We start from the raw sequence: 15,008 nt of genomic DNA, 5'->3' as shown, positions 1-15,008 counted from the left end.
TTGTATTTTTTTGCTTGGTCTTCATTCACCAAAATTACAGCAGCTCCCACCTCTGTTGTCAAGTGATCGGTGCTGAGAGGCTTTGTGAAGTGACAGAAAGGTTTGCAAACGTATGGTGAAATTCTGCAAATTTTTCATATACCTTAAATTTTACTGTGACTGCTGTCAATATTTGTTGAAGCATTTTATGGAAGAAATATCTTGCTAAAAATCTAGCAATAAAACTGGCCAATCATTCCAATTAAAGTCCTTCAGCTTAAAAAAAAATATAGATTATAATAAATATTCTTTTTTATCTCACCCAACAAAAATGGCTGCAAACCAGGACAGGCTTGTAGGTGACATTTGTGCCTGAAGCACAGGTACAAGAGAGATGATATTTTACTTGTCTGTAGCAGTAGTTTTCACTCCAAAGTGTTAGGTACATATACTACTCTCAGTGCAAATTCTGAACATCTTCTGCGAGGATTAAATTGGCCTTATGTACAAACAAAGATTGAGGAGCCTGACCGATGAGCTGAGCCTTGGGCACTGAATTTGCTTCAGTCTGCCACGATTTGGTGAAAAACATGAAATGGAAGTTCTGTCGCTGCCTTTGTTCTGCTGTTGGACAAATGCCATTGAACGCCACGAGAACGGTTACTGTATCAAACTGCAGTCGCTGTACTCCTCCAGGATCTGTAGCGTGAAGACATACCACTCTATTGTAGAAAAGTCCGATTTATCTGGTTCCACCATACACCCCAAGATGCAGTAAGGTGTGCCTACAATAGGATGGGTTAAGCTAAAACTAAATTCCTGCTCTCTTCAAAAACAGTTGTTGGACAAAACACAGTTTTGCTGACTCCATCAGCTCTGCCGTATCTGCAAGTGTAAACGAAGGGTAATGCAGCTGTTCATCTCACAAACCGTTGTGTATTTTGACAGTGTGGTTTTCCCCTCTTGCTTCCCTCTTTGCTTGGCTCAAACAATGAGTCTGTCCGCTGAAGAAGAAAAACACAGTGTTCAGATGCCAGAAACTATCTGTTGTCTTTTATCAGCTCTTTTGCATCCCATCCTTCTTGCCACCTGCTAACAGTATCAGTAACGATATGTCCAAAAAATGAGCATTTCAGGTGCGGAGATTTCAGAACTATTCAAACCCTGGCCTCCGTAGACCCTTTGCAGAGGCCTCTTTTGCCCTGGACAAGGCAGCTCCTGGCTCTGGGTCCGCACACCTGAAGCGAGCTGCAGATGCCATCTTCTCTGTAGCTCTGGGGACCAGGCTCTCTGTTGTTTGCCTTCTGTAATAACACCCCAGCTTCTTGTAGAATCGGATTGGTTTTCTCTTTTTGTGTGTGTGTGCATGCAACAGCTGGTTATGCAATCATTTCGGGGAGGGGGCTTGGCAGGCAGACTCCACTGAAATCACACTCACCAGTCTAAAAAACCACCACTGGTGTCTGCGATACGAGCGCTCATCCAACAATGCCATGGTGCGGAGGCGCCTCAAAATTATCCCAGAATGTCACGTAAACGTCCCTCTCTTTGTGTACACAAACGCGCGGTCCTCACAACAGGATTTGCTTATGCCAGTCAAAGAAAAAAAGTGTAGGGGGGTATATGTTGCATGTATTATTCTCTCTGTCACATCACCTTCACTGCCTCGTCATTTATTTACTTATGTTAAAGCCAACTGGCATTCCATCTCAGGCATGGCGAGTGTCTATATCTCCAGAATCATGCCCACATTTTATATATCGGGAGCTCAGCTCAGCCTGGGGCTGCTTGTGATTGCCATTACAGTCAACAGGAGCTGCACATGTCCACCTGGGAGGGAGCATCCCTTAACCTCCTGGTGCCGTGTCTGCTTGCGAGTAGAAAATTAATATTTTATAGCAGAGAAAAATAACTGGAAGCAGCCCTGCTACACTGTAGTAGCCGGTGCCGTGCGTGATGTATAGCATGCTGCCTAGCAATGTTGCTAAGCAACGCAGCACCATCCAAGAAAATCCTGCCTTAGCTTGTAGTGGCTGGTGGGGTGGGTTAGACGTGACACTTTGCACACAGAGCTATGCGGAGAGAGGTGTGCTTTGCTCAAGACGATTACGGCCGTCTCCAATTGCTAATACTTCTCCCCTATTATTCTCCCCGCACTGATGAACTACACCACAATGCACCATGCGCTGCAATAATTTTCCACTGAAAAAATACCTCCCCCCACCCCACCCCCACGCTTCCTGTTTCTTAATGCTCTTCAAACCTGATTTAGAGAGTAGCGAGTAGTGGAATTTTACAGCTACATCCCATGATGCTCTTGCTCTCGCTCTCAATCCCATGGCCTGGCTCATACCTCAAACTAACCGTAAAGTCAGATCACAATGATGTGACTCACTATTATAACTAAAGATAGATCTTGTCAAAAGCAGTCATGAGCCCTGGGTGCTAGAGGTTGTTTATTCAGCATTGTGTTTTGGGGTGGGTTTTTTTTCCTCTCTCTACTGACTCCCTAACTTTTGACATTCAGAGGTCTATCCCATGTTAGTGAGTATTTGGGTGAGCAGGCAGGTATGGCACAGGCTTTTGGTCACCCAGAGGAAACCATAGGTGGGCTGCACAGAAGTCTAGCTGCAGGTGTGAGTTCAGCCTCCCACGGGTCCCAGGTCAGAGCTTCACAGTGGCACGGGCTGGGGACTCCCAAACACCATGTGGGCATGGGGCAGGACAGCCGCAGAAAGGAGGGAGAAATGTTTTTTTAAGAGGGGTTTCTTCTAAGCCTAACAACCTTTTTTTTTTTTTTTTTTTTTTTATTTACATACCAGCTGTTTTCAAGTGTGGGCATTCATCTGCAGCATTTAATATCCACACAGAACAAAGCGGTGCTGGTGCAGGAGACAAAGAGAAGCAACCTAGACACCAACCGAGACAAGAGGGGCTCTCGCCCCAAGAAGAGCAGCTCCTGCTAAAGCCACGAAATGGCTCAGCATCAGCTGGAAGCTGGTAAGTGGCAGGACAGGCAAGACTTGCTCTGTTGTCGGCCACCCCCTGTGGCAGTGCCGGGCAATGGGGACACCACAGGGCTCTGGGCAAGCTCCGTGGGTGCAGCAGCTCTGCAGGGCACACACACCTGGGACCTGAGGAGATACTGTCCGGAAGGAGAGCAGCTCCTGCTGGTGCAAAGCAATCTGAATTCCCCCCAGCCTCAGCCACCCCAGCATGGGGAAAGGAGGATTGACTTTGATTACGCCATAAACATGGATACAGAAACTGGCAGGTGGAGCTGGAGATAGTTCTTTGTTTGGACGTATTGGATGCATTTCAGCCATGTATAATTCCACTAGTGTCAAAGGCATTACATCAGGGATAAAACCAACCCATTATTTTTAACCTGGCCGTTTCCTTTTATGCCCTTCATTCAGGAAATCCCTATGCAAGTGCATGATTTTAGTCATGTGAGTATTCTCACTGGAGGCAGTGTGACTGCTCATGTACTTAAACGCATGCACATATACACGCGGGACTGGGGCCTAAAACAGCATTGGAGGGAAAGAATAAAGAAAAGTAGTGTGGGAATACCTGAACAATGAGGTACTGTGGAGGTCTGTGAAAGGTGTCTGCACAGTTGGGCGACAGTAATATTTCCGGCTATGTTTCCAATTTTAAGCTTGACAATTTCTCTGAGACCAGCAGAATCTTTAGGAAAGCATTTTAAGGTATGACAGATGTAAAGGGGGGTCAGGGTGTGGAGAACAAAATACCCAAAATGCTCCTAAAGTATTTAAAAAAAAAAATCACAAAGAAGCTAGTTATGCAAATGTCCTTTGGGGACTGCAATCTATGTCTGTGACTTTCACAACCTTGCCCTGATTCCCTCTCCTGCACTTGCAGGGAACACCCTAGGGGTCCTCATGGAAGCCTCAACATACATGGTTTTCTGCATTGCTTCTGACTTCACATTTCTGCTGTTCCTCAAAAATTATGACTTCCAAACACCAAGAATTATGATCTCTAGCCAGTGTCATATGTCAGCAATGCTTTTCAGAAATCTTCTGAATAGCAACTCTCATATATTTATATCTTGCAGCAATCCAGAAGACAGACCAGGAAAATACCAACCAAAGAAATTTGGTTGATGAATCCCCATTCAGTTTCTGTGTTACACCCAAACTATTTTAAAAATTCTCGTTTTCAAAAGCACTGCTTTCACCACTTCATGAAGACCTTTTTCAAAAGGCTGCATGCGTATTATAACATCTGGCTGCAAAATGAAATGTAATGACAAATCTTGACCTATCAGGTTTAAGCCTTCAACATGTGATCTGAACAGTGGTGACTTTCACAGATATGATACCGCAAGATAAGTGATTCAATGACGTGCCTGAAATCAGCGGAGTCACTCTGGTTTGCAGCAGAGTGAATGAGATCAGGTTTGCCATAATAAATGAATCCACAAAGAAAGCACTCACATACATTGCAAAACAGTCTAAGGAACAAGAGTCAAGAGGACTTGCTGAGTTAATTTGTCATTACTATGGGGTAAGAGCTACTAGAAATAGTTATGTCTGTGACTCCTAGAATAGTCTTTAATTTCTCATGCTCAGCCAAATGAGGGAAAACACCATCTTTATTTTATGAAATGCCATGCCCACCACACTTCCCCTTACTTGCATGTGAACTGTTTAAATTTGCTGAGAAAAGAACCAGCTTAGTTTCATCCCAACTTTCTGTTTCAGGTTTATGTATTCACCATTCAAATGAGACAGGCAAATCCATGAAAATCATTTCACAGGACATTGAGCAAATGGAATGTGGAATAATGTTCTTTAGTTTCTGACATATGATCAAATGCATGTTTGCTACAAAGAAAGAGAAGGAGACATGCAACAGCCTTGAAATGGATAAAAACCTTGCCACAATAACCATGAATAAAGTTATATTATTAGTATTGGCTTCCCTCTTGTGGTAATGAGGAAGCTTTAGCCCTAATATGTAACCAGAATCTGCTGAGGCATCTGTCTAACACAAAATGCTGCAATATGCACACTGGGCAAGATCCTTGCATCCGCGCACAAAACAGCTAATTTCAGTTTAAGGCAGATACGAAGGTCTACATGTGGCAAGCGGATGGTAGGCTGGGGTCTCAGCTCTGCAGAAATACCTCTGACCTGAGTATTTCAGAGATCTACCCTGCTATGACTCAGGCCAGTATCTGGCCCAAGTTTAAACTGAAGGAAGAGAGGTATTCTGCTTGAAGGTGCACTTTCAGTCCTGGCTGAGGGTGGTTCATGTTCTAGACTTGTTCAGTCAATGACCTCTGCTGATTCTGCCAGTTTGGCGGGCATTTCTGTGACAGACCTCAAGAATATAGACCAACACCTCTAATCCACTGCATGTGTTGCCATTCTGACTCCAGATGTGAGTCTAGGTTAACATCTCATTTTCCACAGCAGTGATGGAGCAGGCATGATGGTGCTCCGCTTCTTTATTTTCTCCATAGCCACTTGCACATTACCATAATTTGACTGGCATTTGTGAAATTACATTTTTTTTTTAATGGCAGAGTGTGTGAGAAGGTATCATTGTTATTAATAAAGTGTGTTTCATCAACAGAATTTAAAGCTGTTTATAAAGGATGTTGGTCTCATTCTTGCTTTTTTACAGATGGGGGAACTGAGGCGCAGAATAATTAGAAGCCAATCAGCAGGCCCAACGCAGAGCTGAAAATAGATCCCAAATCTCCTGAGTCTCAGTGCAATGTTCTAACTGCTCCTCTGCCAATGTGTGAAAAGGTAAAGCTCAGCTATTAGTACTACCTACACCAAAGCATGTCTATTATTCACATATTTTCCCAAACTGGTTCTTTTTACCATTGATATTTCATGGACAACCTCTAAAACAGTCAAATGTCCAAGTGAGCCCACATCACCTTTTCTAGTATAAAGCCTTACAGATTAGTGCTTATTTCACCAACCTATAAAAATTGTATCATAGCTCAACCTTTAATTTTTCAGGCTTTCTAGGGTATCTTAAAAGAGTATAGAGTTTTTTAAGTCTACACTTTAAAAGTGTAGATATTTTGCCAGGGAAGCTACGAGCACCTAGTTATGGTTTTCTTCCCCTTTTATAACAGATTACTATGGTAGCATGGAAAATAAACTAGAACACCATGAGCACCCCAGAAGTATCACATGCACAATAAAATCATAACGATTAATCCTGTTATAAAACAATGCCAGACTGAAACCTCCCTTGGAGGGCAGGAAAACGTAGGCATAGGTGGTTGGTTTTGCAAATATCCCTATGAAGAGCTTTCAGTAGAGTGTTCTGATGCTAAGGTCAGTGAGTTCAGTCACCTAACTTGATTAATATTGCTCCTGCTCCTATTCTGAATTCCCCGAACCATTTTTGTGGTTTTACAGTCATTCTTTCCAGTCTGGAGAAAAAAATAAATGTTTTCTGTCCCCTGCCACTGAGTGAAAAACCCTTTTCTTAATGGGAAAATGAGTCAGGTCTTCCCTAGGCAACAAGATTTTAGTGGGTGGGTCACTCTGCCTGTAAAGGCTTAGTCCCCAGGGAGTCAGCGTGACAGAGCACTTGAACTTACCTGCCCAAGCAGAACTGCTTATGGAGCAGAGGTATGGAAAACAACCAGGTGAATTAGATTCAGTAAGTGTACCAACTGTTTCTGTGGAAGATAAAGGGCAGCCTCTGGGAGAGAGGAAAAAAACAAACTAAAACAAACAAAAACCTTCCTTCAGCAGCTGCAGGAACGAAAACACAGTAGCAACAGGGAGGTGAGCTGGGTCATAGGTTTTCTGTGCCACATTCTCTGAGCTTAACTCGAGCACCATGAGAGGAAAACTCCTCCACTTCTTGTACATAACATAAACTTTTCACAGAGGTCAGGAACTTGTTTGCAGCTACACCCTGGCTCCTCTGGGATTCTCCCATGCTGAGCCTGGGAATTCCAGCTCCAGCCAAAGGGAAACAGCCAGGTGCAATTACTGACTAGCAGGTGCAGAACAGCATTCAAAACTGGCCGAAAGCTCGTGTTTCAGGTGAGTTGCAAGGTGAGGGAGAAAAGTATTCAGTGTTTTCAGCATTGCTTAAAAGTTTTGGGCCGCTAGTATAATTACTAGAGGTTTTTTATCAGTGGTGGTTTTGGGTTTTTTTTAAAGGAGCTGGCCATAGTCTGGCGGAGAGTAAGTTTGGCAGTTTTTGTGGCACTGACCTGATATGCCCTCATCACTGTGAGAACCCCAGAAGCATTGTTACCAACCTCATCTCCTTTTTACCTCTACATGCTGCAAGTCCTTTGTGGAATAGTCTAAGACTTGCTGCAAGTTTTATGACACCTCACACAGCTGGGCCCTCATCAAAACACATATCTACCACTACCACAGTTGAAGAATCATCACATTCTTTCTAGAGACATAAAAATGCTGATTACAGTGAACTCTGTGACTGTTATGCCTGTGTGAAGTCCATATGTCTTCAATGTAAGCACGAAGGTGTGTCTAAATGTATCTAAACTCAGACCAATTATTTGCAGGATTTCTCAAAGAAGAGGAAAATAAAATAGATTTTGCATGATTTCAGTTCTAGTCTGTCTCAACAGGAGAAAAATGTGGTGTTTATAATATCACCACATTTACTAAGAATGAGTACTTTAAGGTTACAAACCTAAGAGCGCTAAAGTGGCAGACCCACAAGTGAATGTTTTTCCAGGTGTTTCTCATGGAAGAGCTTGTAAATGTTTAAGCGCTCACTAAGTGACCAAATTCAAACCAGGGACAGAGGTCTGAGGGACTGGCAGTATGGGGAGTTTAATTGCTTTGTAGGAGGGAAAAAAACCTCCTAAAAACTCCTATATAATGATGATGGAGGAATCCATTATTATAACAGATATCCAAATACAAGAACAGGCTTTATCAGGATTTAAATATTCCTTCCAGTGTAAGGTATAAAGGTTCAAACTGTTTATCACCTGTGGGATTTTACTTGTCTAAAATTAACCTGTGAGAGGTGCTCTGATTCTAATTCTTGAAAGCACTATCAGGATTTGACCCAATCTCTAGTTCATTAAAGTACCCTCAGCTCTGAGTGATTTGATTGGCCTCAATAAGGCAGATTTTCTGTGTATTAAAATGCTACAAGATCATAGAATGTTTCAGAATTACAGTAAGAAAACTTGGGATACGGGACCCCACTTCAAATAAATTAATTCTCCACACCATTCCAAAACTTCAGTGTATGCATATTATCACAAAAAAATAGATAAATATTACTTTTGCTAAAGAAAAACAAAGATTTTTCTACATTTTAGATATGCCTTTCTTTGTACTGTAGTTATGAAAATTATCAAGAAGCATGGACTTATGTCAGGCTTAAACCTGTCACGGGCCATACTTGTGCCTTTGAATGCCACCACAGCAAATACAGCCAGGGTTAGAAGAGGGAACTAAATTCCAACATCCAGAATAAAGCCGGTTGGCGATACTGTCTGATTTCTGGTGGGACGGTAGACCAGCTCTTCTATTCGGACTGTATTTCCTAAAGAGCGTTATCGTAATGTTTTTGACGCAGCTGAAGCGATCACTTTCAATTTGTAGCAACAGCAACATCTAGTGTTTAAAGTCTGCCCTGCAGACTTCATGCAGCATGCTTTTCATTAACGCCATGCTTTGTATTTCGATAGCACCTCCCACCTGAGCTACTCACGCCACAGAAAATAATTACTCAAACTTGGTAACAGCTCTGCGAGGCAGGCAAGCGTTTTAGCTTCTCTTACGGAAAAGATGGGAGAAGTAGGGAGAGAAAGAGTTTAACCATTCAAGATAGTTCAGTAGTAGGCAGGACCCGAGCGAGTCGCTCAAGGTCACGCAGAGAGACTGACAAAGTCAGAGCTGCCGGCCCTGCGCTTTACCTGGCAGATTGTGCCTTTGCCCCAGGAGACGCTTGGATCTAGTTTATCAGAGGGGAGGAGTTAGCTCGTTGCGTTTCAGAGGTGGTTTCACTGTGTTAGAGGGCAGCAGAGGTGTCTGCGAGGAAAGCAGAGCTGACATTTTTCTCTGTTGAGGAACTCGGGTGACGCTTGCTCTCCCGGTGCACCTGAACGGGGGGACGCGCAGGGGTGCGTGAGTTACAGGACCCTTACGGGAACGTGAGAAAGAGCGGTGGGTCACCGCAGCCTGCTACAGCAATTGCAAGGCCCCCAGGCAGCCCCCGTGGCCAGGACAGCGCTTCCCATCCCGCGGCCCCACCGCCTGCGAAGCCACAAGCACACGCACGGCCAGCTGCGGGGCTGGCTGCAGTCTGCAGGTGCGCAGGAGCCAGAGGCCGGGCTGAGGCACCCCAGGGGAGCCACCGCCCTGGTCACCCCGCTCCTCTCCGGAGACCCGCACCACCAGACCCTGCCTGCGGAAAGCCACCTTCAGCACCAGGGTGCGAGAAGGGCCAACGAGGGGGACGTTTCCGCGGGAGCTCCAGCTACAGGAGGGACGCTACAGGGGGCCCACTCCCGCCTCCTTCACCCGCGGGCCGAGCGCAGGCCGCGCCGCCGGCGCCGAGCAGCGGTTCCCCACGGGCGGAGCGCCGGCGGGCGGCAGCCTGCCAGGGGGGCCCGGCCTCACCCCTCGGCCGGGGCTCCTTAGCGCTCGGCTCTCGCCCCGGCTGCTCGGAAGGCGCTGGGGAGAGGGGCGGGAGGCGAGCGGGCGGGAGGGGAGGCGGGGGCCGCGCTTCCTGCCCGCCCTCGGGAACTACAGCCCCCAGCGGGCAGCGCGGCGGGAAGGGCTCGCCCTGAGGAACTACCCTTCCCAGCATGCCCTGCGGCGGGAAGGGCTCGCCCTGAGGAACTACCCTTCCCAGCATGCCCCGCGGCAGGAAGGGGCGGTGGGCAGCGCCTGCGCGCTGCCTCAGGGCGGGGGGGGGGGGGGGGGCTCGGCTGTGACCTCCAGCGGCGGCCGGGGAAGATGGCGGCGGTGGCGGGGCTCTCCCTGAAGGTGAAGTGTGAGGGGGGGACGGTGGCCCTGTGGCCCTCGCGGGGTGGGGTAGGGTGGGATGGGATGGGATGGGATGAAACGGCGCGTCGCGCGTGTGCCCTCACCCACCTCCCACGCCCGCGGGGGGTCCCGAACCTTCCCCCGTGTCCCCGTCCCTGAGGCGCGTCTCGACGCCGGCCATTATGCGCCCCGCAGGTGCGGCAGCTGAGCGCGTCGGCGGCGCGGCCGGTCTCCAAGCTGGTCAAGGTGAGGAGGACGGGGGGGTGCCCGGCGGGGCCGCCGGCCCGGCCAGCGGCGAGCAGCCGCCGGCTCCCGGGCTCGAGGCCGCCCTCAGCCCCCGCCCGCTCTCTCGCCCCCAGCCCCCCATCCAGGTGTACGGGCTGGAAGGGCGCTATGCCACCGCGCTGTACTCCGCCGCCACCAAGCAGAAGAAGCTGGAGCAGGTAGAGAAGGAGCTGAGCCGAGTATGGGTAAGGTGTTCTCCAGCCCGCGTTTGCCTAAGCTCGCACAGGGGTTTGGGGGTGGCGGGGCTCGCCTATTGCTGCTTGTTAGGAGGGAGGTGGGCCCGGCTCTTGCACGCTGTGGGGCTGCCGCTTACACCTGGCCTGGCATGGCTGCTGTCTGCGCTGCGCCTCCAGTGTTAGGCCGCTTGGAAGCGATAGAGGAGGAGGAGTATCAGCTCTGAAAGAAACACACCGTAAATCCCCTTGATTGGTTTAGTGTGGGTTTGGTTGTGTAGGTTAATGGTTGGACTGGATGATCTTAAAGGTCTTTTCCAATCTAAACGATTCTGTGATTCTAAATGAGCTATACCTGCAGCTACTGCTTTGCTTCCCACCTCCTTCTGACCCCTTTATTCTTGCTCAGTGAATGACCATGTGGCCCGCTTTGGGTAGTCCAGTTAGGCCTTCTGATGCCTGGAAAACTCCTGGTCTTTATCATGGTGTTTGTGTATCCTCTTAGACTCTTTTGAAGGACCCCAAGCTATCCAGTGTTGTTATGAACCCTCATACCAAGAGCGCAGTTAAACAAAAAGCTGTGAATGATGCTTTAGCAAAAGAGAAGATGTCCCCTATTACTGTAAACCTGATGAGTGAGTAACCATTCGAACTCTGAAAAACATCTGAGGCTACTTACTTTTACTAGTAGCTAAACAAATCTGCTTATAGTAGGTGCTTTAAACCCTTTCAATACATCTACCTCTTCCAGATTTGCTTGCTGAAAACGGTCGCTTGCGTTCCACTCCAGACATTGTTTCTGCATTCGGAAAGATCATGAGCGCGTATCGAGGAGAAGTGCTGTGCACAGTCACCACTGCACAGGTGAGTTAGGAACCTCTAGGTTGAGCTTAACAGGTAGCGGTATGGAAGGCAAACTTCTTTAGCTTGATTTTGCTCTCTGTAGTTTAAGTACTTGCTGCGTGAGTAGTGAGGAAATATCTCACCTTTACCAAGATGAAAGTGCTTCTGCGAATAGTTTTTTGATATCCAACCATTATTGGTCAAAAATTAAACCTCTTCCTCCTATTTCAGCTTAAGAGATAACATCTTTCCTTCCTATGTGATAAAAGTCAGCCAGGTCTGCAGGTAGAACTGCCCCTGCTCTTATTTCTGTCATCAGGATCGTAGTTCTGATCTGATCTCTAACAGATGAGCTGTTAGCTAGAGCAAGGCAGCTACCTGCTAGGACTGAGAATGCCTGTGGTGCTTGGTGCTGTGCTTCACAGGGAACAGCTACCTAATTCACCACAGTACCTGCAGTAATCAGGACAAGGGGCTAACTCTGAAGGAAGACTTTTTCAAAAATAGCAGACAGGCAAGTCTGGCTGGTGCTCAGGAAGGTGAGAGGGAAGATAGTGTCTCCATAAGCTGTAAACATCGGGCTGGAGGCACAGTGGTTCTGGCACTTCAGAAACTTCTTCATTAATGGATCCGTGCCCAGGTCTGTTGGAACAGGAAGCTGGGCAGCTAGGTATGTAATGTAAATCTGTAGCCCTTGGGTAGGGCTACAGTGAACTGCCTGCCTGGACTAAATAAAGAGACTGATCCGCTTCTGATTAACTGGCTCCCTGTAGGCCATGAGCACAGGTTGTCAGCCTAGTTGGTAGCCTTCAGGGACATGTGGACTCACGAGCCTGTGCAAAACGTTCCACAAGTTTTCCTAAATATTTCATATGTGAAGTTACTTTGTACTGCTTTTTTGTTGTTGTTAGTTTCTTTTGGCTCTCAAACTGTTAGCTATTAAATAGAAATTTTGTAAATTGCCAGTAACGCAGAGCCACCACTCTTCGGTGAAGTCCCTTTTGTTTCTATCTTGGTGGTATCCGAGTGACTTGTAGGGATAGCAAGGACAAATTCACAGTGTCTCTCCCACAGGGATGCAGAGTTCTTCCGTGGTGATGGAGAGAGAGTTACTTAGCCAGGAGCATTGTGCAAGCCCACAGCAGGGCTGGGAGCTTGCTGCCAGTGTCCTCAGTCACTGCCCGGTGCTTTATGTGAAACTGTTCCTTCTCAAGCTGATGATCTTAATTGTTAGAAGCAGCAAAATTAATCTTCCCTTGTACTGCCTGAACACTGCTGTGAAGCAGATCTCAAGGTTTTCCATCAAGTGCTTACTTTGGCAAGTATGGATTCCTGACGCTTGCCATCGGAAGATGTCAGCATCAAACTTGTGCTGGGAATATAGGCACGAATAACACAATGTTTCATGGAATTAGGAGGGCACAAAGTGACTGCTGTTTCTGTGCTGTCCTTTGGTTATTCTTGTTCAAGAAGGCTAGTTAATCTGCCTTCCTGCTGGAAATGTCTGTCTTGAGAAGAATCTGAATAGAAAATTTGCGTTCTTATTACTTCATCTGAATATTTTCAAGTCCTTCATTTTCTTTGTCTTCTGTTCATATTTTTCAGCCCTTGGATGATGCCAGCCTTACTGAGCTAAAAAGTGCTCTGAGTGGATTCTTGGCTAAGGGAGAAATCTTAAAGCTGGAGACCAAGGTCTGGATTTTTTGATTTGTAAATAAATTTCACCAAGTTCACATTAGGCTGGGCTTCTGTCTCTCTGATCTTTAAAAAAAATTCATTTTGCTGAATCCATTTGCTATATTACATAGTTCTGTGCTTTCTTATAGATTATATAATGCTTTAATTACTAAAATCTTAACTTTGGAATACAGTGACTGCAAAGTTATCTTAAAAAGGCTCTTTTAAAAAAGTTTGCTTTTTTTTTAACTAGTGTAAAAATTGTACACTAGGCTAACAAATTTTTGCTAATAGAATTTCTGTTCAATATTTCTTCAGACTGATCCGTCGATCCTTGGTGGCATGATTGTCAATATTGGGGAGAAGTACGTGGACATGTCAACAAGGTCAAAGATCCAGAAGCTCACCAAAATCATGAGAGAGACTGTCTAGCTAGCTGTCCTCGTCATTCACAGTGAAACCTGTCAGATGGAAACAATAAAATTATTTCTTCTTGAATAGATGGTGTGAAGTATTTTGATTCAGAAACACAGCGCTGAGGGAGGAAGGTGATGAAGCTGCAGTGAGTTTCTCTTGAAAATGTAGCTCACCCTGAATGCAGGTGAGCATTGCTGTGAAGGAAATGGAGAATAATGCTCTAGGAGCTGATAAATGGGGTCACTACTGCTGAGGTTCTGTCAGCTTCCAGAGAAGACTTTCACTCGGGATGTTGTCAGGACGGCGGTGCAGCAGTCCTGCTGCTGCACGTGCTGTTTCTGTGTGTGGACAGTGTGAACGCTGGAAGCGCGACTGGTAGATTCTTTCATAAGTGCGATAGTGGCTGGTAGAACAGTTGTGTCATCAGTGCCTTGTTGCCAGCAAACGCCGTGTCAGGTTACTTCCACATCTGTATCGTTGGAGAGGGTTTTGTGTATGCCTTAAACTAAAATTGCCCTCTACAGGCTTACTAGTGAGAGGCTAAGGTGTTTGTAACTTAAAACTGTGTACAAAAACGTTTTGAACAGGACGGGGGTTCACAAGTAACGAGCACTATGGCAGCTGTGTTGTGACCGGCTCTGTGTGCTTCCCGGTTAGCGTCTGGGCACAGATCTATAACTGCCCTGTTTCTGTCTTGAAGTACTGTGCCTCTGTTTTCCATTTAGATAATCTTCGACAGGCTTGTGAGGGAATGTAAAATGCCTGTTTCTCCCCGTTGGTTCCTGGTCAAGAACTGATGTTTGACTTAATTTTGGACAGATTTTGGATGGATGCCATTACTGCAGGGGTGGGGTGTTGAACTGGTAGCGCTAGCTCATTTCAGTTGTGTTTATTATTGAAACGTGTTAACTAGCCATGTTGGGTTTTTTAATAGAACACTTTTAATAACAGCAGTAGTCCCTGCAGGGGAGAGACCGTTTAGCCCCGCGCTTTCTCTGGTGCCTCACGCTGGAAGTAGGTTTCCCTCGCAGGGCCAGCCCAGGGCTGCTGGCCGCAGATCCTGCCCGGAGAGTGCGTAGGAGAAGCGAAGGCTGTGCTCCGCTTCCCGCCAGCCCGCCTGGGGTAGGGGAGTGGCGGATGGAATTGTCCCAGGAACCCTGGAGGCAGAATAGATGCTCGCTAGTTCTGCAGGTGGTGGGAGCAGCAGGGTGGGTGTGTGCTGGGGAAGGCGGGGGGGGGGGAGGGGGGGGGGGGAGCACTGATGCTTGTGGGGTCGGTGATGAGGGTGGGTGGCATTTGGGACCGCCGGGAGGCTGGGAGGCAGGGCAGAGGGGCTGCTGGAGGCCTGCAGCCCTGGGAGAGGGGCAGGCTGAGCGGCCATGGGGCAGCGAGTGGTGCAAAAGGGGCCTCCTGCACCCCGCTTCCCACTCCTGGAGCTGTACCCGCAGGGATGCAGCTTCCCAGAGCTCAGCGTTGTGCAGCAGAGACGCCGGCCCCTGCTCAGCTGGATTCATGTGGCCTGGGCAAAGCAGCCCAAACAGCTGGCGAGCTTCCTGATGCCTCCCATCTCACCTACCGCTACAGCAGCTGGGATTTACAAACCATTGCGGCAGGGCACTTCAGCTACCGCGCT

General features: G+C 47.2%; 1 protein-coding gene across 1 annotated transcript; it reads left to right on the top strand.

Moving 5' to 3' along the window:
- Positions 1–9,928: 9,928 nt before the first annotated feature.
- Positions 9,929–13,456, top strand: ATP5PO (ATP synthase peripheral stalk subunit OSCP). The gene is made up of 7 exons (XM_075722905.1): positions 9,929–9,980; positions 10,176–10,226; positions 10,340–10,450; positions 10,944–11,073; positions 11,190–11,302; positions 12,887–12,973; positions 13,277–13,456. Exons 1-7 carry the CDS (start codon positions 9,951–9,953, stop codon positions 13,388–13,390), a joined length of 636 nt encoding a protein of 211 aa, XP_075579020.1. The 5' UTR covers positions 9,929–9,950; the 3' UTR covers positions 13,391–13,456.
- The last annotated feature ends 1,552 nt before the right edge of the window (positions 13,457–15,008 follow it).

The sequence above is a fragment of the Pelecanus crispus genome, chromosome 1 (genome assembly GCF_030463565.1).
Source record: "Pelecanus crispus isolate bPelCri1 chromosome 1, bPelCri1.pri, whole genome shotgun sequence".
NCBI lineage: Eukaryota > Metazoa > Chordata > Aves > Pelecaniformes > Pelecanidae > Pelecanus > Pelecanus crispus.
The sequence above is the reverse complement of the archived record's forward strand: the minus strand, read 5'-3'. Positions and strand labels throughout refer to the sequence as shown.

Bases quoted from the DNA above. Each gene is read 5' to 3' on its own strand.
- ATP5PO (XM_075722905.1), top strand. From the start codon at position 9,951: ATGGCGGCGGTGGCGGGGCTCTCCCTGAAG. The intron at 10,227-10,339 runs GTGAGGAGGACG...TCTCGCCCCCAG, and splicing joins CGGTCTCCAAGCTGGTCAAG to CCCCCCATCCAGGTGTACGG. The intron at 11,074-11,189 runs GTGAGTAACCAT...TACCTCTTCCAG, and splicing joins TATTACTGTAAACCTGATGA to ATTTGCTTGCTGAAAACGGT.